Source organism: Notolepis coatsorum (assembly GCF_963971535.1).
Source record: "Notolepis coatsorum genome assembly, chromosome: 18".
NCBI classification, from domain to species: Eukaryota; Metazoa; Chordata; class Actinopteri; order Aulopiformes; family Paralepididae; genus Notolepis; species Notolepis coatsorum.
The window spans coordinates 99,658,655-99,684,735 of record NC_140182.1 but is presented as its reverse complement, the minus strand read 5'-3'; the positions used below and the strand labels follow the sequence as shown (position 1 = coordinate 99,684,735).

General features: G+C 44.2%; 1 protein-coding gene across 1 annotated transcript in view; it reads right to left on the bottom strand.

Moving 5' to 3' along the window:
* LOC311244879 (copine-8-like) overlaps positions 1-26,081 on the bottom strand; it is a gene marked incomplete at its 3' end in the record, with an annotated part of 270,083 nt that overhangs the window by 109,045 nt on the left and 134,957 nt on the right. The window contains exon 5 of the mRNA XM_084334565.1: positions 5,040-5,079. Within this exon, the coding sequence (XP_084190691.1) occupies positions 5,040-5,079 (40 nt within the window). The remainder of the gene's footprint in view (positions 1-5,039; positions 5,080-26,081) is intronic.

Below are 26,081 nucleotides of genomic sequence, written 5' to 3'. Positions count from 1 at the left end.
AACAAGGAGGATGGGGGGTTGTGGAGCCTGTGTGCTGCAGACGGAACCAGAGCTAGTCTGGCGCTGCTGTGATGGCTGCCTTTCTGATCGCTCCGACGAGACTGTGCTTTATTTTGTTAATTTTTATAGTATTAGGAGTTTTATTTGCACCAACTGTTGGTGCATTATATGTGTATGACCGTCAGTCAATCATTGACATTGGATTAAGAAAAACTTACCGTTTGGATTGCTCTCTGGATCGGATCGCTGAACAGCAGAAATGGCCCACCGAGATCCTAGGAAAGAGAGCCGGGGTCCGGAACAGACTGAGGTCCAAACGACACAGAACCACATTGCCCAGCATATTGTTGGCCAATGTGCAATCGATAGGAAACAATTGGACGACATCAGAGCAAGGATCCAATTCCAGAGGGACATTCGGGATTGTAACGTCCTCTGTTTCACAGAACTTGGCTGAGTCCAGATGTCCCGAATCATGCAATAGAACCGGCAGACCATTTCTTCGTTCTACGAAAAGACCGGACGGCATTAGAGTCACTAAAGAAGAAAGGAGGCGGCATCGCCTTCATGATAAACAAGGAGTGGTGCGATTTAGGCAACACAAAGGAAATGTCTAACCACTGTTCCCCAGACCTGGAGTTTATCACGATAAAATGTCGACCCTTCTTCCTCCCAAGAGAGTTAACGTCCATCATCCTCATCGGAGTGTACATTCCACCACACGCGAACACTGAGGTCGCACTTTCAAAACTTCACGACGAGGTAAACAAACTCCAGGCAGCTAACGTTGACGCGGCCATTTTGGTCTTGGGGGATTTCAACAGCGCGCGTCTTAAAAAGGTGCTGCCGAATTTCTATCAGCATGTGACCTGTCCCACCAGAGGCGAGAACATATTAGACCATGTATACTCGCAATTTAAGAATGGGTACAAGTCACAGGCTCTTAGTCCATTCGGTAAAAGCGATCACGTTGCAATTTTTCTTTTGCCTAAGTACAAACAGTGTCTCAAGCGAACGCCGGTGGTCTCGCGAGAGGTTAAACGTTGGACCGTGACGTCAGTAGAGTCACTCCAAGCAGTGCTGGGAAGCACAGAATGGAGTGTACTCCGTGATAACACAGCCAATATTAACGAATACACCGAAACGGTGATTGACTATGTCTGTACTCAGGTAGAAGTAATAATCCCCACCACCAAAATTAATATCTACCCAAACCAAAAGCCCTGGGTAGACAAATCCGTCCGTGAGGCTCTGAAAGTGCGCACATCAGCATACAACACCGGGCTGGTGACAGGCAACATGGAAGAACACAAGATGGCAAGATACAACGTCAGGAGAGCAGTAATAGAGGCAAAACGGCGTTACAGGGATAAAGTTGAACTTCAGTTTGAACAGGCTGACTCTAGAGGCATGTGGCAGGGCCTCAGAACAATGACAGACTACAAAGGAACCCCCCTCAAACTGAACAGTGACATCTCCTTAGCAAATTATCTCAACTCCTTCTATGCGAGGTTTGAGGCTGTGAATAACAACACCAGCCTACAAACCACGGCAATGGGGGGGGGGGGGTCTGCTGATGGAGACTCAGTGTTCAGGGTAACAGAGCATGAGGTGAGACGGATCTTTAAAAAAGTGGATATCAGGAAGGCAGCAGGACCGGACGGCATCCCCGGCCGCGTCCTAAAAGTCTGTGCCGACCAACTGGCCCCGGTATTCACTGACATCTTCAACCTGTCCTTGGAACAGGCCGTCATCCCCACCTGTCTGAAGAAGTCCACCATCATCCCTGTACCCAAAAAATCTACGCCCGCTTGCCTCAACGACTACCGCCCTGTAGCCCTCACCTCCATAGCCATGAAGTGCTTTGAGAAGCTAGTGAAGGGCTACATCTGTTCCTCCCTCCCCATCAACCTGGACCCTCTGCAATTTGCATATCGCCCCAACAGGTCCACGGAGGACGCCATAGCCCATGTGCTGCACACAGCAGCATCACATCTGGACAAGAGGAAGGGGAACTATGTGAGAATGCTGTTCATCGACTACAGCTCAGCATTCAATACCATAGTCCCCTCCAAACTCATAGCCAAGCTCAGGGACCTGGGCTTGAACTATGACCTGTGCCAGTGGGTCCTGGACTTCCTGACGGGCAGACCCCAGGTGGTAAGAGCCGGCAACTGCACCTCCTCATCCATCACGCTCAACATAGGGGCCCCCCAGGGCTGTGTTCTGAGCCCCCTCCTCTACTCCCTGTACACACATGACTGCGTAGCACAGCGGAACAACAACACCATCATCAAATTTGCTGATGACACAGTAGTGGTGGGCCTGATCTCTGCCAACGACGAAAGGGCCTACCTGGAAGAGGTAGAGAACCTGTCACAGTGGTGTCAGGAGAACTGCCTCTCCCTGAACGTCAGCAAAACAAAAGAGATGATTGTGGACTTCAGGAGGTCGGGGGTCAAGGACTACAGCCCCCTCAGCATCGACGGGGCACCAGTTGAGAGAGTGAACAGTTTCAAGTACCTCGGAGCCCACATATCCGAGGACTTGACATGGACCACACACATTGACAGTGTTGTGAAGAAGGCACGACAACGCCTCTACTTCCTCAGGCGCCTAAGGAAGTTCCAAGTCAGTCAGAAGATCCTTAGGAACTTCTACTCATGTACAATAGAGAGCATCCTGACCGGCAACATCACCTCCTGGTTTGGGAATAGCACTGCACAAGACCGTAGCAGACTACAAAGAGTGACACGTTCAGCCGAACGCACAATTAGAGGGGGGCTTCCCACCCTCCAGAACATTTACAACAAGCGGTGCAAGGGGAAGGCTAAGAGAATTATTAAGGACTCGAGCCACCCGAACAACTGCCTCTTTGAACTGCTGCCGTCAGGCAAGCGATACCGGAGTCTTATGGCGAGCACAGAAAGACTCAGAAGGAGCTTCTATCCCCAGGCCATCAGGCTGCTAAACGAACAATAATCGCTAAACGAACAATAATCACTATGCAACAACCATCAAATGCACACAGCACACACACCCACACGCACACACACACTCACTCAAACAAACAACACACTGCAGCACCCACTCTCCACACTTTAGATCACACAAACACACTTACACTTTATATTTATTGATAAAGGATTTGCACTACAACTCGTACACCTACTGTGAATTGTACCTAAACTGCACCTTGTCCATTTATGCCTTGCACTATATAGTATTGTATATTAGTACACTGCACAGTATTGTATATTGTATGGTAACTACGTCTACGAACATTGTACATATGTCTAAACTGAACACTGTGACCTCTTTTTTTTTTTCTTCTAATTTTTACTATGTTTTTATTTCATACTTATCTTGTCATGCACAGTCTCTGGAGCGCAACAGTAAGAAGCATTTTGTACAAAAGTATTCTGTACTTCTGTATGACAACTATTAAAGAAACTTGAAACTTGAGTGGCGATAGGGCTGAGGGATGAGGCCTTTAGATAGGAATAGGGCTGAGGGATGAGGCCTTTAGATAGGAATAGGGCTGAGGGATGAGGCCTTTAGATAGGAATAGGGCTGAGGGATGAGGCCTTTAGATAGGAATAGGGCTGAGAGATGAGGCTTTTAGATAGGAATAGGGCTGAGGGATGAGGCCTGGAATAGGGCTGAGAGATGAGGCTTTTAGATAGGAATAGGGCTGAGGGATGAGGCTTTTAGATAGGAATAGGGCTGAGAGATGAGGCCTTTCGCAGATGAATAGGGCTGAAGGATGAGGCTTTTAGCCGGGATTAGGGCTGAACGATGAGACCTTTAGCCGGGAATAGGGCTGAAGGATGAGACCTTTAGTCGGGAACAGGACTGAGGGATGAGGCTGGTGTTGTCGGTGCTGAGGCTGGGGACAGGGGTAGGGTTGGGGGGCTTGGGATGAGACTGTTAGTTGAGGCAGTGGGTGCTGCTGGGTCAGTGACGTCTGAGGTGAGGAGTGAGCATCAGATGAGAGATGGAGCCTGGCCAACGAAGGGGAACTGGAGGTCAGGCTGGGGCTGTTGGAACAGAGCCTGTACTGAGCTAGAGCAGGACCAAGGAGACTGTGACTGAGGAGAAGACAGCCGGGGCAGATCCAGGCAGACAGACACACACACACACACAGGCTGGGCTGCCGGGGACATGAGGCGGTCACTCTGCCCTAGCAGTTAGCTGTCTGGGTGTGTGCCTGTCTGGGCTTTACATCACCTGGCCTTGTGCCAGTGGCACAGCTCTGTTCGGAGCGTCATGTGAGAGATGCTGGGAGAAAGCGTGGGGAGTGGCCGCTGGTCCCTGGCTCTTTACAACTATAGCTTCATATCACAGCCTGTACAGTTTATGTTCCCTGAGATGAATGCTCTGTTACTTTATTGGTTAATGAATGAGTCAATTTGCTCGTATACTGTAGTAAGTCGAGCAAGGCTTTGTTACTCCATTAGTCAATGAATCAGTCGATTCGGTCATATAGTCGGGCAAGGCTTTGTTACTCCATCAGTCGATTTCTATGGTTGTTTCCATGCTAAGTTATTTCCTGAAAAAATATATGCACATCTCTGCTGATGAGCACTAGATTTAAGGAGATCCGTCTGCATTTCTGCATGTGGAAAAACTCAAACGTTACAGCTTTATCGATTAAATCAACTGGTTGATTAGTCTACAAGTGCCGTGGAGGACAGAGGTTTTAAATGCCAGCATGGTTGCTTTTGCTCAAGGTTTTTCTCCTCTTCCGCTCAGACCTAAGTCGAGCAGATGCACAGCAAGTCAAGCCCCTATCGTATCACGCCCCTATCGCATCAAGCCCCTATCGCATCAAGCCCCTATCGTATCAAGCCCCTATCGCATCAAGCCCCTATCGTATCAAGCCCCTATCGTATCACGCCCCTATCGTATCAAGCCCCTATCGCATCAAGCCCCTATCGCATCACGCTGATGAGGACCAACTTGGGAGCAACATATTTCCACTGATGTGTCACTGATTGCAGAGCAGCTATGGGGGACGGAGAGAACAAGACACTTACATGTTTAGACAGGTTGTCGCTTTTGCAGTCCAAATCATACCTGCACAGAAGGACACAGATTAAAGACTGTTGATTAAAGTGCATCAGATTCCACAGTACAACAACAACAACAACAACAACAACAACAACAACAACAACAACAACAACCTGGGGGCAGCAGTGGCCTAAAGGTTAGAGAAGAGTGTCTTATGACCTGAAGGTTGCACCGGCTTGGGCCGGCCGTCATACTAACTCATTTGGCAGAGTTAACAGGGTGGGAAGTCGAAGGGTGGTAGTCTGGTCGTTGTGAACAGCGACTCCTACAGGTCGGTTGGGGCGCCTGCACAGCAAAGTCAGGAAAAATGGCGGGGGCAGTGTGAGCCTCCCACACGTTACTCCTCGCCAAATGAGAGTCCGCGCTGGCAGGTGAAAAGATGTGACAGGCTGCCTCCACATGTATCGGAGGGGACATGTGATGCAAGGCTTCTATCCTCCCTACAACCGGCCAGTGGGGGGCATATGCGAGCAACGATCAGGACAGGGGAGGGAGAATTGGCACGAGAGGTAAATTGGGATGGGGAGAAAAATCACAGAAAAAAGGAGGAGAAAAAGTACACCACCAAAGACAATATCATACAGACTTGCAAGGTGTCTGCCATGGGAGACAGACAATATCTTTAATGGTCTACATGATCTAAATGTCATGTCTACTACATTTTCTTAAATATCTCATATTATGTAAAATACTGCGTAGGTCTGAGAGAAGAATCAAGCAGTTGAAATACATGGCGACTTTTATATTCTGCTGTGGATGGTTAAATTTTTTTTTGCATGTTGTGGTGTGGATTAAAACCTTTTTGTTTTTTGAGTGAGTCTTGGGTCTTGTACTTGACCCCTGCTGGTCTTGATCTGGACTCAATCTTGAGTGAGTCTTGGGTCTTGTCATGGCCTCGACTGGGGTCGACTTCGACTACAACACTGGCGGTTCTCAAAGTGGGGTTCTGGGACCCCCATGGAGTCCTTGGGGGAGTTCCATGGGGTCCCCAGCAAAACGAGAAATCTTTTAATGTCACTATTATTTAATTCAAGTTAGTCCAATAAAAGATACAATGCTAATAACAGCCTAAATCTTCTCATGTAGGATTCCCTGTGAAAGAATCCTTTCTAATACCCATAAATGTGGGTGTCTGGGACAACATGATAGTGTTTCAGAACCACTGATCTAATATCTATGAACTAATATCTAGTTCATATTAGTGTATGGCTTCCAAGACATTATATACAAGTTCATGAAAAACTATAATACTACTACTACTACTACTACTACTACTACTACTACTACTACTACTACTACTACTACTACTACTACTACTACTACTACTAATATATATGTATATAGTGCTTTTCTAGAATGTAATGTTGCTTTACACTAAGGGTTGTGGTAGTGAGACAAACAACAGGTAAGCTTTACACAAACACACAAGGATGGATGCGGGGGGGGGGGGCTAAGAGAAAACAGTGAGGAAGAGACAGGTCTTGAAGGGGTCTGAATCCCTAATGCACTGAGGGAGGGAGTTCCAGAGCATGGTAGCTGACCCTGGAGAAGGCTCTGGTAGAACAGCCATGACACACAAGACACTGATCCCCCTGCAATCCACAGGGAGCAATTTGTTTCTTTGTATGTATAACTCCACACCCCTCCATGAATATACAGCACATTCGTAGGTGTCTCAGGTGTGTATTTGTATGTGTGCGCGACTGCGCGTGTGTGTGTTGTGGGCGTGCATACAGATGTGTGCAGTGGAGTGTGTAAATAAAAGGAGTCTGCGTTCTCCTCCCAACAGACAGCGTGTCATGTAAGATGAGGTGTGCGCTCGCAAACCCTGTGACACACTCGACTGCCAGTGCAGAGCAGAGAGAGAGGGATAGGTGGAGAGGCAGGGGGTGTCATGGGAGAGGCAGGGGGGTGAGTGAAAGGATGGGAGCTGGGGGGGTAATCCGATAGCGCGGATGCATTCTATACGGTTCAGTAAAAGCAACGGATGGGATCCGTACTTGGTAACTGTCCGGTACTGAAGGTTTAGTATTGGGTTAATGGTGCCGGCGGGGGTAGAAATGGTACCGGTGCCTCCCTAGTTACATTTCGTTCTTGCTTGCGTTCTGCTCTGCTGGACAACTCATCATACCTACTGTATTTACTGAAAGCTTTTTGCCACATGCACCTTCATTTACCCGGCCACGCCCATTTCCGGTTATGTATATGTATATAACGTGGGGCATGGCCGTACTCATCCTTCCCTCATCTTTCATTCGGTGAGCGCGGGGAGCCTCCTCAGAGAGTTTCAGAGCCTCCTCCTCAGAGAGTTTCAGAGCCTCCTCCTCAGAGTGTTTTAAAGCCCTGGGGACCCCCACATGATGCGGTGTGTCCCGCGGCAGGAGGTGATGGGCGATGGGGACCGAGCCTAAACAGTCAGTGGGTCCCCTTCCCTCCATCCCCTGCCATAACGACGTCACAGGGTTCTAGTTTTTAATTGGCCCGAGGGGTATGCCCGTGAATTGGGGACTGTGTAGTTCAGAACCCAACTCACGTTGTCAAATGAGGTCTCTGCGGGATAAACTGGCGTCTTCCCCTCTCGTGAGAGTGGAGGTAATGACGGGTGGTCTCTTCCCAAGCTCTGTGTATGAATCCCGCGTCGAGGATCCTTGCGAGGACCGGTCTCCCTCCGGTTTACCCGAATAGGGGGGAGAGACGATGGGTTGGGGTTGTTTCTTATCGAAATTCACCCAACACCGTTCACAGGTTTCACTAGCCTAGCGCTGTTATCGGGGCCGCGGCTACTGTACATTGGAGGGGGTTGGGTTTGGACATTTACAGGTACATGTAGAGTCAACCAGCCACTTCTTTTCACCTGACAGCGAGGACTCTCACTGGGGGAATGTAACGCGTGCAGCGGTTCATGCTATTTCCCCCAGATCCCCTCCCTGCTGAACAGGCGCCCCGACCGACCAGTAGGAATCGCAGTTTACGACCAGGACACATACCCCGCCGGCTTCCCACCCGCTAACACTGCCAATTGTGTTAGTAGGTCCTCCGAGTCAGGTCCTCCGAGTCAGGGTTCATGGCAGAGTCAGTTCACTGGCGGGGTCAGGGTTCGGGACCCCGACCCCACGAGATGCCTCGCGGGCAGAGTCGGGGTTCAACGGCCCGACCCCACGAGGTGTGGAAACGGTAACACGAACATATGCTTCGCGTATGTTCCCCTTGTAGCGAGCTGAATGCGCGGTGGGGTAGACGGGCCCTTCCCCCCCCCCCCCCCCCCCCCGGTCTACTCACCTTGTGCGTTTTTTGGGTGCTGTCACCTTTTTTTCGCACAGTCTGTGTTCTGTCCCCCCACCCCTCACTAGGACGGGTGTGGGGGCCAAGACCCTCCCCAGTGTTCTGATGGTTGTAAAGGGGACCTCAGAGGGTACATTTACCGGGCCCTTCGCGTCCTACTCCGCTCCTGTTGTCCAGCAGAGAAGAACGCAAGCAAGAACGAAATGTAATGAAGGTTATCCTATAACCCTAGTTACATGAGTTCTTGTGAGCGTTCTGCTCTCACGCGCTGAGGACCCCTGACTGTCTTCCGGATGAAGGTCAAGACTCGGGAAGGATGAGTACGGCCATGCCCCACGCTTATATACATAACCGGAAATGGGATGCATGTGGCAAAAAGCTTTCAGTAAATACAGTAGGTATGTTGAGTTGTCCAGTAGAGCAGAACGCTCACAAGAACTCATGTAACTAGGGTTATAGGATAACCTTCGTATCCGGTGTTGTATAGTATGTTGTATAGTATGGTGTACATTACGGTTTACAGTATGTTGTGTAGTATGTTTTGTAGTTGTCACGGTTGTTACCTGGCTTCTCTCTCTCTCTCTCGTTAAGTCAGGTGGAGAGTGCAGGTGTGCCGCTGCCAGCGGAGCAGCTGATTGGCGTTTGTGGGCCAATTACGTCAGTAATATAACCCCGCCCGAGATGTCATGAGGCTGCCAGATCGTAACTTCGTATTTCCCAGTTAGTCGTGTTATTCTGCTCTCTCTCGTATTGTTCTCTAGCCCATTGTGCTTCGACCGTGTCTAACCCTTGTTCTCATCCTTCCCCGCAGTCCTTCCTGGCTCTTCACCCTGTTCTCTGGCTCTCGACAAGACGTGCTCTGATCCCGGCCTGCCTGACAACTCTCCTTGCCTTTTCCCGGAACGTATGAGGACCTGCACCCGGTTTGATCTCTGCCTGGCTGACAACCCTGTACCCGCTCTGACCCCTGTCTGGCTGACTATTCCGTACCCGTGTATCGACCACTGCCTGTCTGACTCTCCTGCCCCGCGCACGCCCCTGGACTGTACGAGTGCTCCCCCCGTGTATCGACCCCTGACTGAATACCTGACCCTTCTATTATAGACCCTATCTATTAATAACTGGGTTTGAACAAGACCTGTCTATCTTTGCTCTGTATCTGCATATTGGGTTCAATACCCCAAGATGTAACAGTAGTATGTTTTATGGTATGGTGTATGGTATGTTGTATAGTATGGTGTATGGTATGTTGTGTAGTATGTTGTATAGCATGTTGTATAGTATGGTGGATAGTATGTTGTGTAGTATGGTGTATATAGTATGTTGTGTAGTATGTTGTATAGCATGTTGTATAGTATGGTGGATAGTATGTTGTGTAGTATGGTGTATATAGTATGTTGTGTAGTATGGTGTATAGTATGTTGTGTAGTATGGTGTATATAGTATGTTGTGTAGTATGGTGTATAGTATGTTGTGTAGTATGGTGTATATAGTATGTTGTGTAGTATGGTGTATAGTATGGCGTGTATTATGTTGTGTAGTATGTTGTGTAGTATGGTGTATATAGTATGTTGTGTAGTATGGTGTATAGTATGGCGTGTATTATGTTGTGTAGTATGTTGTATAGTATGGTGTATAGTATGTTGTGTAGTATGTTGTGTAGTATGGTGTATAGTATGTTGTGTAGTATGTTGTGTAGTATGTTGTATAGTATGGTGTATAGTATGTTGTGTAGTATGTTGTATAGTATGGTGTATAGTATGTTGTGTAGTATGTTGTGTAGTATGGTGTGTAGTATGTTGTGTAGTATGTTGTGTAGTATGGTGTATATAGTATGTTGTGTAGTATGTTGTGTAGTATGGTGTATATAGTATGTTGTGTAGTATGTTGTGTAGTATGTTGTGTAGTATGGTGTATAGTATGTTGTGTAGTATGGTGTATATAGTATGTTGTGTAGTATGTTGTGTAGTATGTTGTGTAGTATGGTGTATAGTATGTTGTGTAGTATGTTGTGTAGTATGTTGTATAGTATGGTGTATAGTATGTTGTGTAGTATGTTGTATAGTATGGTGTATATAGTATGTTGTGTAGTATGTTGTGTAGTATGGTGTATAGTATGTTGTGTAGTATGTTGTGTGGTATGGTGTGTAGTATGTTGTGTAGTATGTTGTATAGTATGGTGTATAGTATGTTGTATAGTATGTTGTGTAGTATGTTGTATAGTATGGTGTATAGTATGGTGTATAGTATGGTGTATAGTATGTTGTATAGTATGTTGTGTAGTATGTTGTATAGTATGGTGTATAGTATGGTGTATATTATGGTGTATAATATGGTGTATATTATGTAATGTAATAAATAAATGTAACTCCATGAGACGCGGGGAGCACAGTGCCGTTGGCGAAATGCACAGGTGCTGCTTCATGTTCTGTTCCCCTGCGTCTCGGTCACCGACCAACTGTTCATAAATGATTCACTTAATAATCATGAAAGAGAGAAGGAGCGAAAAGACAGATGGAGAAAAAGTGAGAAAGAGGAGGGGAGTAAACGAACGTGCTACATACAGATGCTCACCCTCACATTCAGCACACACACACACAAACACACCCATATATACACAAACACACACACACACACACAAACACACCCATATATACACAAAAACAAACACGTATACACAAACACACACACACACACACACACCAGGGCTCCAGACTAACTTATTTCACCACCGTCCCAGAACCAACCCGAAATAGAATTGTAACCGTCCCAAAGTCAATGTAAACCGTCCCAAAAATCTAAATGTCGTTGCTTTACTTTGGTTTTGTCGTCTATAGTTGTTATTGCCATAAAAAACACCATTCAAATGATAATAGGAAATAAATAATTGTATTTTTATTTGAAATAATAATTTATTTTAACAATCAACAGGTAACAACAAAACAATCAATACAATAACAATATTTTGTACACCTTTCTTATATTATTGTGAGAGGAATACTGTGTGTGTGTGATAAGGCTGAGCCCGAACGTTCGAACGTTCGATCGTTACGCTGGCGTTCGGATTGTAATTAATGGGTTCGAACCTTCGAGAAAAAAAAGAAAAGAAAAACGAGGCGCGTGAGTCGAGGTGAGGAGGCGCGCGTCACCGCTCGGCTCAATTATTAATAGCAGCTGTAACGGCAAGAAGTGGGAAGAAGTCACCTGTGTGGAAACTAAACACTTTAAATTAGCGGAGGATAAAGGAAAGGCTGTGTGTCAAATGTGCGACAAGCACTTGGCATTCCACGGTGGCACATGAAATCTGGCTGCTCATTTAAAAAATGTAAGTATTGGGCGCTAATTAGAAGTATCGCCATTCGCCATTCCCCATGTGCAGGCTGCTGCGCGATGCCCTGTTGGCCTGGCCTCAAATAAATGTAATAAGAACAAAATTATATAGGCTAATAATAATAACAAATTCATTATTTTACTGGATCTGGACGGCGGGCCCACCTCCTCAACCACGCAGACACTACTGCAATTTGATAATAAACCAATGAGCGAGAAGAGAAAGAAGGAGTTATTGGACTCCATTGTGGACCTCATTGCTTTGGACATCATCAGACAGTCAGTACTGGATCTAACAAAATGGATTTATGGATTGGATACACATTTATGGAAAGTTCAAGCCCGCCAGACCAGAAAGCTTATGGGAGACATGCGACGGCTATTCCAATTCATACGGCGATGTTCTACCGGGCCGGCGGCAAAAAGTGAGTCTGCGTTATATATGATATTATGTCTGACTGCTGTCGGACCGCGATACGGGTCGTCTTTCCCCTTTATTTTCTTCTGAGTGCTTTGTTTACATGAACAGCCACCACTGTAAATAAAAGAAATTCACCGATAGACTATGCAATGCCGCCCCCCCGTAGGATCTATAATGATAAAATGAATTAATAAAAAAACGAACGTTCGAACGTCCGTTCGAAAAACACTGGCGAACTCCGAACCCTAAAAACAGGGTTCGGGGACGGCCTTAGTGTGTGATAGAGTGATGAATGAGAGAGAGAGCATCAAATCTCAGTCTCAGTTGCCTCAGTCTTTGTTTCTGTAGAGAAAGAGAAAATAAATGGATTTAGTCAAAAGGCTCCCAGGTGGAAAGATTTCACAAGAATCATCATGATACAATCATTTTTAATATATATATATATTATATATATATATATATATATATATATATATATATTAAGGCTGTCAATATTAACGCGATATTAACGCGTTAACTCCCGATTCTATTAATGCCACTAATTTTTTTAACTCAAGATTAACTAAAAAAATTTAAAAAAAATATTTTTACTAGACTTCACTCAGGTGTATTATTGATGCTCTCATTGATACTATGTTTGTTTCTGAAGTGTGTGTGTGTGTGTGTGTGTGTGTGTGTGTGTGTGTGTGTGTGTGTGTGTGTGTGTGTGTGTGTGTGTGTGTGTGTGTGTGTGTGTGTGTGAGATATAGAGAGAGAGGGGGGTGAGAGAGATGAGGAAGGGGCAAGAGAGAAAAAGAGCTGGGAGAGTGTGTGTGTGAGGGAGAGAGGGGGGTGTGTGATTAATCAGCCCTTGTGTGTGTGAATGTAACAAGTTCCTAACGTTTTCTTTCCCCTATTATTTCATGCACACTTTATTCATTGTTTTAAATTATTATTTTCTTTTAAGTTATTTTGTGCATCACTCGGTTTTGAATTTGATGCAAATTTGCAATGCATGAGGGTCATCCTTTTGTGTTAAATGGCTGCATAAATCAAGCATTTGTTGACTCGCATGTTAATAAGAGTATTAAAACTTGGAACTTGAAAAAGATCTGTTTAAGGTAAAAAAAATAAAAATGCAATTAATTTGCGATTAATCGCGAGTTAACTATGGACAATCATGCGATTAATCGAGTTAAATATTTTAATCGTTTGACAGCACTAATATATATATATATATATATTGTTAGTGTTAGTGAATGTAGATTATTATGGATATTTGCAACTCTATTATTTTAAGGACTGAGATAGGATAGTGTGGCAGATATCACCCCCCGTCTCATGGTTATGTGAAGGACGGGCGATACTACTGCCACGGGAGGAGTGGAAGCAATTAGGCAGCTGATTAGTACTGATAGAACACACCTGTGCACCATTAGATCACCCACATCCCACACGCACACATACCAGACACAGACACTATAATACACTAGGACAGATAGAGTTGAGTTGAGAGCAGGTGAGGTAGGAGTGAGTATTGAGAGAGAGAGAGATAGTTGTTTATGGAGTTTTGCGAGGTGAGAAGTAGTGAGAGGAGAGGTGAAGGCGAGAAGGTGTTCATTGTGTACTGGACCCTAGACTGGCTGAGAAACCCCCTTGTGTACTGACCCTGGACCGGACGACTACTCTGACTATTGAACAATCCTTTTTCTGTACGAGAGCCTGTTTTGTGTTTTGGACATCGGACTGTATTACAACCATTCTATTTGCCCATCGGACTATATTCTGCCTGTATTCAATAGATATTCTTATTGATTGACATTGCACTTGTGTGGACAATTGAATTTGTTTGTTTTTGAACTGTGACGAGTCTGAACACCACCAGGCTCGTCACAATAGTTTATGAAGTAATAAAACATGTAGTGAAAAGTACCAAAATCATCTGACATATCTAAGGGAGTCAAAGTGTCCAATTTCATGGATACTGTAAGGCAGCGGTTCTTAAACTTTTTTCTACCACAACCCCATTTTATTTAGGATTATTTTTGGCGACCCCACACTTAGGTCGCTTTCACATATAGTTTTGGTGGACTCTGTGCGGTTCTGGGGGTGAAGTTGCAACATTGTTGCATTCTTCATTTGGTTCGCCTGTGAGGCGGACTGAACCTTCTGAACAATGTCACGCGGTCGAAAAGGGCGCTTGTCTATTGGACAGTGGAAATGTGTGTGTGGCTGCGAGCCCGTGTGTGTGTCTGACAGTGTGTGGACTGCGAGTCCCAGCGGAGGCGAGTTTTGACATGGCATTGATCCATTGTTCTATTGAAGCACATTACCACCATCCTCTCGCTAAACAACTTGTAGACCACGGTGTTTTTATGAGTGCCCACACAAGTAGCTGTTTTATTAATAATATAATAAGCCGCGTTTTTTCTTCCTTCTTCCCAAGATGCACAGATATATAGATATATTTATATAGATAGATAGATAGATAGATAGATAGATAGATAGATAGATAGATAGATAGATATATAGATAGATAGATAGATAGATAGATAGATAGATAGATAGATAGATAGATAGATAGATAGATAGATAGATAGATAGATAGATAGATAGATAGATAGATAGATAGATAGATAGATAGATAGATAGAGAGAGAGATAGATGCAGTGAGCTTGTTTTGCAGTGAATGAATGCTGCGAGCAGTGGTAAGGTAATAATAGTATTGACGTGGCATTGATCCATTGATCCAATGCCGTGCGCCTCGGTAATAATAATAAGCAGCGTTTTTTCTTCCTTCTTCCCAAGATGCACAGTTAGATATATAGATAGATAGATAGATAGATAGATAGATAGATAGATAGATAGATAGATAGATAGATAGATAGATAGATAGATAGATAGATAGATAGATAGATAGATAGATAGATAGATAGATAGATAGATAGATAGATAGATTAGATGCAGTGTGCTTGTTTTGCAGTGAGTGCTGCGAGCAGTGGTAATAATAATCACTTCCTATATTTGGTTCGCGTTTGGTCCGATGAAGCCGAACCGAGACCGACGTTTTCAGGCGGACCAGAGTTCGCCTGTTTGGTCCGCGAACAGAGTTCGACACGCATTCACACAAACCCGAAAAACCGGACTATCGAATTCTGGTCCGAAAGTCCGGACCAAACAGCCCCTGTGTGAAAGCGACCTTAATGTATTGCATCATTTCAATGTGGTAATAAAGAATATCAAAATAAAAGCAGACGTTGTTGAACTTGATCATGCATATTTATTCAAAAATGAAATTACAGCACAATGTTATCAATGAAATTAATGAATATTATCAACAAAAGCAACAGATTTTTTTCTGTATACGCATTTATAAAACAAGGCGTATTTAGCCAAAATATGTTGCCAGAACATAAAAAAAAAGAAGAAAATGCGTTCACATGCGCTTTTCAATAATAAACAAAAACGAGACTTAATGGGAAGGGTGTGCTTGTACATTTGAACATAGTTCCATGATACGTGGCTGTGTTGTGCAAAGGGGACAAGCTTTCTCAGCGCAGCATTACACAGCACTGGGTACTCATTCTGGACTCATATCCAGAACTTTGCGAGGGCCTGTCCAGTGAACTTGACTTTCAGTAGCTCGTCACAAGAAAGATCAATGCACGCCTCCTGCTCAGACAGTGTCTGTGTCTGGCAGCCTGTTGCGTCCTGCGTAATGAACGGATCTTGGATCCATTTGTCCAAAGCCCTTCTATGTGGCTACAGATGATGGGCTTCAAATCATTTTGTGCTACATTCTGTTCCTCCAAAAAGCCATCAAGCAGAGTAAACACCCCAAAATCTCTGTTGATTATCCTGGAGTGCCACAAACTGAGTTTTTTTTAATCCAGCTCTCCATTTTAGCTGTGAGTCCAAACAGGTCCGTGTCCCGACCTTGTAGTCCCAGATTCAACGTATTGAGGCCAGACGTGGCCCCCGCGACTATATACCTGTGCAGGATGTAGTGAGATGTGTATCCTAAAACGTTCGGCAGCCCTCATTATGGGCCGTCACGCACGCTTGCGCACGTCATAGCACTTTGCGTTCCGCGATTATACCTGCGCAGGATGTAGTGAGATGTGTATTAGAATACTGTTGATGAGGGCGGCCGGGTAGCGCAGCGGACTAAGTGTCTGTCTACAAACACTGCTGTGTTTAACGTTATCCTCTTCAAATAGCACAGCATGTTTGCGAGTGCTCCCTTGACTGAGAGGATGGCCGGTACGGCGGGAACCTTTATTAAACATTCTTTAAAAAATTCAGATATTTTCATGGGTCTCGTGCAGTGGTCTCGTGCCACTGTCAACAAAGCGAGCACTCGGAAGATGCGCACCGTTTGCCAGTGACAGTGATATGCGCACTGACAGTCGGCTCAGTTGACATTTTCCAAGTGAAAAAAGAAAATCCCCTTCGTCCCGACTGTGTCCCGGGGAGGATTTCTGTTCATCCCAAATACATATTTTATTGTCCCTGGGATGACGGGACGGTATTAGTCTAGAGCCCTGACACACGCATACACACATAAACACATACTGTATATACATACAGTAAATACACACACACACACATACACAAACACACACACGTAAACACATACTGTATATACATACATACATACAGTACACACACACACACACACACACACACACGTAAAAACACACATACACACACTCAAACACACACACACACATACACACACACTAGAGGGTTTGTCAGAGAGGATGTCGCCTGGCAGCTTGTGAGCAGGCATGCTTGTTTGTGTGTGTGTGTGTGTGTGTGTGTGTGTGTGCGTGTGTGTGTGTGTCTCCACAGTGTGCATGTAGATGACATCATCGTGCACGAGACACGGTTTTATCTTCCAGTGAGGTAATGTTAGGGGGAGACACCGCTCTGAGCTTGGTATGACAGGGTTTCTCTTCCAGTGTGGAAGGGGAGAGAGGCTGCTCTGAGCTTAAATGAACTTAAAATCATTGAACGTACAGAGAGAGAGAGAGAGAGGAGAGAGAGAGAGAGAGAGAGACAGACAGACAGACAAGACAGACAGACAGACAGACAGACAGACAGACAGACAGACAGACAGACAGACAGACAGACAGACAGACAGACAGACAGACAGACAGACAGACAGACAGACAGACAGACGGAGATAGAGAAATGGTCTCGGACTCAGCCTCTCCCATCCCTCACTGTTTGAACTGGAGTATATCGTAACTATCTCTGCTAACTATCTTGCAAAAAGGAAAAAGAAAAAAAACTTTGCCCAAAGAATTGCTCTGCTATGAGCAGCCCCAGGATTACATGTAGCTTAACCGTTTTGGGACCAGCTTAGTTGACATTAGCAGCTAAACGTTAGTTTAGGTCATTGAACTGTCAGCTTGTAGGATGTAATCTTTACTCACACATGTGCTGCTAAATCATCTTTCCGGTTCACACATATCTATTAAACCTTGTTCACTCAACTGTTTGTATAGGCACCATGTCCTTACATAGGTACTCCATTATGGAATTTCTAATGTCCTTCCCCCGCTTGCTTTTTTTGTCATACGGATGGCCATTGAAAAATTCCTCAGATAGCGATGTCTGTGTTGTGGTTTTTCATTTACCACCTGTGGAGGGACAGCTTGTATCTGCGCGCATCTGGCAACAACTCTTGCTCGACATTGCTTGCAGATAATAGTTTTCAGCTCAAGGTCCGACATTTTAAACCCAGACCACATCCAGGTGATGGACGAAGCACCTTTCTTTAGAACTAGTTCTTCTTCTTTGTTTGCATTGGGAACGGGAGCTCCCACATCACGCTTGCTGTTTTATTTTTTTTCTGAGCTTGGTCTGGCAGGGTTTCTCTTCCAGTGTGGAAGGGGAGAGAGGCTGCTCTGAGCTTGGTATGAAATGAATAGAGCTGTGATGACTAATGATGGGGCATAATCACCCGGGCAAACACTGGAAGATCCAGGTCCACTTCCTAACGGCTTTAGAAAACCTTCAAGGCTCCTCTGCTTCTGGATGCAATGAAAATCATTCATGAGCATATTTTTCATCATACTAATTAGTTCTGACAGGGTGTCTTCTTAATGTGGTATTTTGCCAAAATGTCATAGAGACGAAATGGGACAAACTGTCCATATGAGAGCTGAGAGGGAGCAAAAATGAAACAGTGAACATTCACATTTGCCACAATGTTAAGGCATGTTGTTCTCAATCTGTCTCCAGGGCATATTATAGCATATATAAACAGGCGCATGGGAAATATCTGTCTTTATCCAACCATAACCAATCAAATTCAAATTGTGTTTTCCATAGTTTGTAAGCAGTACAAATATACATTCACAATTATTTTACATTTTATTCATTTAATCAGGCAGGTCAATCAAGAACAAATTCTTATTAACAATGGTCCTCATTCTCGAACGTGTTCATAAGTACCTTTGTAAATATCTTGGTAAAAATTTCATACCAACAGATTTACGAAAATCCTCCTCCGGATTCCTGAACATGTGAAACGGTCTCCGTATATGGCCAAAATCTTCGCAGCTGGGTTCCTGTCACGATCCTAGGCCCGGTCCTGGCTGGACTGAGCAGGATGGTAACATTGGGCAGTGCCCTCCACCTAACAGTGGGCAATGCCCTCCACCCAACATTGGCTCTCTGCCTAACATTGGTCTCCTACCCTCTAGTGGCCAGACTAGCCTGTTGGTACAGGCGGCCATTTTGCTCTGGTTCCAAATAATAGAATTAGTGTCTAATTGTTTATTATCTTGGGCCACTCCTGTCTATGTGTGATGTCACCCCCTTATTGTGTTGTTGTGTGTCATTGCCGTAGTGTCTAGTTGTTGTTTAGTTTGTCATTGCTTTATTGTCGTTGTGTTGTGATTCTGTGTTGACCAGGTGTTCTTGATTTGTTAATTAGTCGGGGTATTTAGGTGTCTGTCTGTCCTCCCTTCCTTGTGGCGACATTCCTCCTGTCTCCTTCCCCGTTTCCTGTCCTCGTCGTATTGTGCTGTCATCCTATAGTAAGTGTTAGTGTTTGTTGTCTTGTTGAGTAGGTTGTTAAGTTAGTTTCTGTATGTTCTTTGTATTGCACTGGATTCTACAGTAAACTCCCTCTCCAAGCTTCAATCCTCGTCTCTGCCTCCTCCATTCCTTTCCCTTTATGCAAAACTGTATTCTACCTACCTCCATCGTAACAGGTTCCCATGAATGAAATACGTCACTCATTCTTAAACTGAAATGCGCATTGTCGTTCATTGAATTTGCAGACAGACACGCCCCGCCAGCTCCTTATAAGGCAAATGAGGCGTGTGCAAAACGGCGAGGGCAGTATGCAAAACAGCAGAGGTTCGGCATTGCACTGCACCATGCTGATCCATTCAACAGGTAGCGTGGAAGCATTTGCGACTGATCTTAGTGAATGAGAGTAGATTCAAATGTATTGTTATTATACAGCACAAGTACAATACACCATCCAACCAGAGTGGATAAATAAATGCTCCATAAATAAATAAATGCGATATACAGTGGCTCAGGAGGTAGAGCCGTCTGGTAATCTGGAGGTTCCCGGTTCGATTCCCGCTCCTCCCGGGAAGCGTGTCGAAGTGTCCTTGAGCAAGAGACTTAACCCCTAATTGCTCCCGATGAGCAGGTTGGCACCTTGCATGGTTGCCTCTGCCATCGGTGTGTGAATGTGTGAGTTAATGGGTAAAATGTGAGGAACAAATTGTAAAGCGCTTTGAATAAAAGCGCTATATAAATGCAGCCATTTACCATTTACACACACACACGTACTGTATACGTGCTAAATCAATCGTTAATTTTCATCTTAACTTCACGGAGTTTCGTTTCGATTGTTCGCTAGGAATGATGAGATTTGGTGTTGGATGTATGGACTCTCTACGCAGATGTGGACATGGTCTTTAATCGCATGATAGACTACAACTACCAAGTAGAATAGCGTGGCCCAGGCCCATCGATTCACTTCACATGCAAAAAGAAATTTCACACACAGGCTGTCAGGCTATCGCACGGGTGCTACGCAGTAAATTCATTCATCGCACAGACTTGATTTTTTCATATATGTCGCACTGTACAGCCCTGCAGTAGGCATTTGAAGTTATCGCTTCAGATTTCCTGTAGAGGCGAGCTGGGGTGCTGACAGCTATAGGCACCTCATAGGAGAGGGTGCAGGATGATTCAGCAGCTAATAATGGAGGGTTTGCCAACATGGAATGCAGACTTTTATAAATACATAAATACTGCAGGATTTCTATACATGGGTAATGACGGTATAGTAAATACCCATACCTCAGCATGGATGTTTCTCCATGTGCTAACACCATGCTGCCACTATTGTTCTGTTGTCCATCAGTTGTTGTTCAGTTCAGTTGTTGCTCTGTATGTATGTCCTGCCTTTTTAATAATGTTCCTTTGTGTTTTATTTTTATTTATTTTATTTTATCCCACATCCCCTTTCCCCTAGGGGGCTTTTTACCCCCAAATAGGCCGTTATTGAAAATAAGAACTTAATTAACCTGCCTATTCAAATAAAGGTTTGATGATGATGATGATGATGGATCCATGACGATAGCCTATACCTTAATATTGGGTAGACCTCTCAGAACCTGTAAGAGGCATCTGTTTGCAAAATAATTCTAAGTAAAAGAATTTATATATTTCAGTGTGTTCAAACCTCTGTAACTCCATTACATTAGCACAAGAGTAATTATTCCTCTTGTGGAAGAAAATGCAGAATGTTTCCCTTTTTTTTTTTTTGGATTTAAACTTTTTAATTGCATTTTCATTTTTCATTATGTGATACAAAACTAAAAGGATAGGAAAACCAACCTGATTTTTTTTTTAATTAAATTAAATAAACAAAAAAACAAAAATACAGGCCAGCACATTCCTCACATCACATTGATCATATACGTTACATGTTAAGGTTACACATATCTACTGTATAAAATGCACCGAGAATATAAATCGGAATGTTTCCTTTCAAGAAATGCCACCAATGTGCTATAAATGGTTCAAGAAAAGCTTTCAAATTACTTTGGATATGCAATCAACAGGCATTTTATGCAAAGTTTGCAGGAGTGGTAAGAGGTTAAATATAAACACATACCAATGATAGTTACGCCTTTCAACCAGAGAAGGCCATCCAACCTTTTCATAAAAGACACAATGGTGAGTATCATATTTGTCACCAGTAATAAATGTGAGGGCAGAATGATAGACAGTGGCCAACTGAACAGTGTCAGCGATACAGTACACAATAGTATCGTCTGCATACAAATTTTCATGACAGTCATTCAAAGAAGAAACAATAATCATTCATATAAATAGTAAAAAGGACAGGACCCTTGCAGCACACATTTAGTTATGGACAAGAATTCATATGGAGCAGGACCCAATTTCACACACTGACATCTAGAAGATAGATAATCCTGAAACACATACAACACTAATCCATGCCACTACTAGATAACCTTTTTAAGAGCAGGTGATGATCAACTGTATCAAAAGCTTTTGGCAGTTCTATAAAGAGAGCAGCAGCGTGTGGTGGCTGAAAGTGTGCTTGAATGTGTGTGATTGAATCTGCATCCAGATAGATGAGGTATTGGAAATGTGTAACGTTTGATTCAGTCAATAATGTGATGGAAGCCACCTCTGTGGGAGATATAGTCATAGGAAGACAGACATGGCTTGGCCATTATTACCAACTGTGGAGCAATATGTGCGGGGAGAGTGTGGGTATGTGTGCATGTGAGAGCATGAGAATGTCTTAGTAGTGGTGTGTGTGTGTGTGTGTGTGTGTGTGTGTGTGTGTGTGTGTGTGTGTGTGTGTGTGTGTGTGTGTGTCTGTGTCTGTGTGACTGTGTGTGCATGCGCTTCTGTGCATCTGTGCTGAGAGAGAGAGAGAGAGAGAGAGAGAGAGAGAGAGAGAGAGAGAGAGAGAGAGAGAGAGAGAGCGAGCGCGTCTCCTTAGAGTCGTGACATGTGTGCGCATGTGTGAGCGGACAGCTGACAGAGTGAGAGTGAGTGTTCTGTGTGCGGCCATGTCCTCACTGCAAGTGGTCGTGGGCCCATCAGCCCAGAAGATAGTAATAGGGCCTGATGCTGCTCGCCCACTCACGACGAGCCCTGCGGCCGGGGCTGCAGAACACACACTCCATCATCGCCTCATCTCGCCTCTTTTAAAGCACAAATGTCTTCCTGTCTCTCAGAAAACAGCCTGCATGATACCGCATCACTAGGGATGGGAAGATTAGGGCTGGGAGGTATACGGAATATGAAGGGATACTGTCATGGATCCATTTAAAAAGAAATAATAATAATAAAATGTTAACCTTTATTTACCCAGGGTAGGTTCGCTGAGCACGGATGCTCTTTTTCAGCAACGCCCTACTGTTGGCTACTGAGCAACTCCACTGGAGCAGTTGGGTGTTATGTGCCTTGCTCGAGGGTGCCTCAGCTGTTGGTATTGAGGGACGGGAGTTTTATTCATTCACGTCCCCGTCCAGAATTTTCCCGGAGGGTTCAAACCGGCAACCTTTCGATCACAGGCCACGCTTCTCTAACCTTTAGGCCATCGCTGCCCGCATGCAAAGGTATGGGGTTTTACTATACCATCATTAACAATATATATTATTTATTTATTTATTATATTTCTAAGTGCCATCTATAAAGGGCTATTCCACATGAATTTACTTTTAGGTTGTAATTTTACTCAAGACAGTTTTGAATTAGAAGCTCCCAAATACACATGTCAATGTTTAATGTATGAATGGAGACCAACCATGAGGATGGTTGTCATAGGATATTGAGTGCTAATAACTCAAATGTCACAAATCAAGATTGCATTTTGTCAACACACCTGCATAACACAGCCCAGTGCTTCACACACCTGTATAACACAGCCCAGTGCTTCACACACCTGCATAACACAGCCCAGTGCTTCACACACCTGTATAACACAGCCCAGTGCTTCACACACCTGTATAACACAGCCCAGTGCTTCACACACCTGTATAACACAGCCCAGTGCTTCACACACCTGTATAACACAGCCCAGTGCTTCACACACCTGTATAACACAGCCCAGTGCTTCACACACCTGTATAACACAGCCCAGTGCTTCACACACCTGTATAACACAGCCCAGTGCTTCACACACCTGTATAACACAGCCCAGTGCTTCTCAAACCATTTCATAGTCAAGGGCCCCAATACGTAATTGGTCATGGACCCCTGGCCCCATGTGACCAAATTGTTACATAATGATTTAATCCAGAATTCCACAACTGTCTGTACTGTAGGTGGAGAGATAACAGAGGAGAGAGCAGAATGGTTATACACTCTCTCACTGTATTAATTTGGAAGAAAAGGAGGAAAATGAATTGCTGAGCATCCTTGGAACCCCCTCGAGGACCCCTGGGGGTCCCCGGACCCCACTTTGAGGACCACTGACACATGTGTTCATCTCATGCATGTTGCATGTTATGTATCACTGAGTATAAATATCTTGGCCTGTGGCTTGACGAGAAATTTACATTTAAGTTCCATGTGGACAATCTTGCCTCTAAACTGCAACAGAAAATTGGTTTCCTGTACAGAAACAGATCCAATTTTCCTCTATTTAGTAGAAAAATAATTGTTGACTCAGTCTTCTTATCAGTTTTGGATTATGGTGATGTAATTTATAGGCATGCTGCGGCATCAACTCTTAAACCTCTGGATTCACTCAGCTCAGAGTTGGTGACAGATATGATACTCACCATTGTGTCCTGTATGATAGGGTGGGTTGGCCTTCTCTTACAGAAAGGCGCAACAAACACTGGTATTTATTTATTTTGAAAGCCCTTATTGGTAAACAACCTGTTTATATCTCTTCACTGTTAGATTGGAATATTGGAACCTATTCAACTCGATCGAATGACTGGATGGTTCTTAGGGTGCCTCAAGTTTGTTCTGATCGAGGGAAGTCAGCTTTCTCCTTTGATGCCTCGAACTCATGGAGTGTCCTTCAACTCTCTCTGAAATTGGAGGTTCTCCCTTGCCTCGGTATGTTTAAACGTATGATTTCAGACCATTGTGTGACTACCTGTAACTAGGGATGCTCGATATTGGCTTTTTTACCGATACCGATATTGTCCAACTCTTAATTTCCGATACCGATATCAACCGATATCAACCGATACCGATATATGCAGGGTTCCCCCCCCCCCCCCCCCCCCCCCCCCCAAAAACGGAATAATTTCAGGTAATTAACATTACATATCTCTTGCTGTGGAATTAACACATTATGCATACTTTTGACAATAAATAAAATCAGAATTTGTTCTTACTTGCTTGCCTGGGTAAATAAAGGTTATAGAAATGTAAAAAAAATAAAAAATTAAATAAAAAAATTGGAAAACCGATACCGATATTTTCCGATATCACATTTTAATGCCGACATCGGCCGATAATATCGGTAGGCCGATAATATCGGACATCCCTACCTGTAACTGTTTTAGCTGATCTTTTAAAATTATTTTAAACGTTTTTTTATTTTTACTCTGGTGTTTAATTTTGTATTATGTACTGTTTACATTTTGTACACACACACGCACGCACGTGTGACGGATCATACTGGTCTGCGTTGTGTTTGATGTTAAATGTGAATGTCCCGAGGGGGAGTCGAACAGGGGGCTCCCGCGTCCGCGGGCGACGACACAGGCCGCTGCACTAAGAAGTGAATTCACTCCTAACTACCGTACCTATGCGTCTGTTAACCCTGTTATGGGGAAGTGAGTTTAATTTACCAGCCCGCACTGCCACAGTCACTCGTCAACACACCTGTTTCTGTGACTGTGGACATACCCACGGGCTTCCCCGTTACACACGCACGCACGCACGCACGCACGCACGCACGCACGCACACACACACACACACACACACACACACACACACACACACACACACACACACACACACACACACACACACACACACACACACACACACACACACACACACACACACACACACACACACACACACACACACACACACACACACACACAGATCAGACAGATAAAACATACAAACACAACTCCCGACACACACATCCCCTTAGTACATCAAAAGTAACACAAGCCGCTGCGTGTGCACTGTGCACACAAGCAAAACGCACACAGACAATCCAGCTAGGCGTCTCTTCTTAACCTCATTGCTAAGCTCCCATTGCTCTGCTGCCAGCATGGAGCTCTATTGACAGGCGAAACAAAAATACCTCATACATATTGCATGAGTTATTGTGGTGCAGCACATTGAGGATTACACAGACGGCCCACTTAGCGTGGAATTGAAACAAAAAGTGATTTAATGCCGAGAAGCCCTCTTTCACGCTCCAATTCCTCATATATTGACTTTCACTGTATGGCCGTTGAATTCACAATGTGGGAGTTTAAGCTACAAAATATGTCGATACTCATGTTTCACAATCGCATAGCATTACTTCTATCAAGAACTCTGTCAATCAATCTGAGCTTGAAAGGTGTCTCCAATTCCATGTTTAGTTTTTAGTTTAGGTTATACTTTGGTTTATGACTAGATTATGGATTATTTATTTAAAATACCATGGGGGACGTATCATGGTAGGCAAGGGGGAAATATATATTTTTTCATAGACATGAAATGTTTCAATGTTGTGTTAGCTTGAATTGTGCATGATCGTACATTTCAAAGGGACATCTACACAAAGACATTAACATCATGTTATATTAAAATATTTTATAAATATGCTATTTATATTGTAGCACATGGGCTTTTTTCAGACTGCAGGCAAATCTGATTTGTTTCTGAAATCAGATATTTAACTGTAAGTACTGTTTATTTGGAAGTGATCAGATCGGATTTGTCTGTCCAGACATCACCAACCTATCTGCGTGGGTTGCTGTGGTAACATTAGCTACC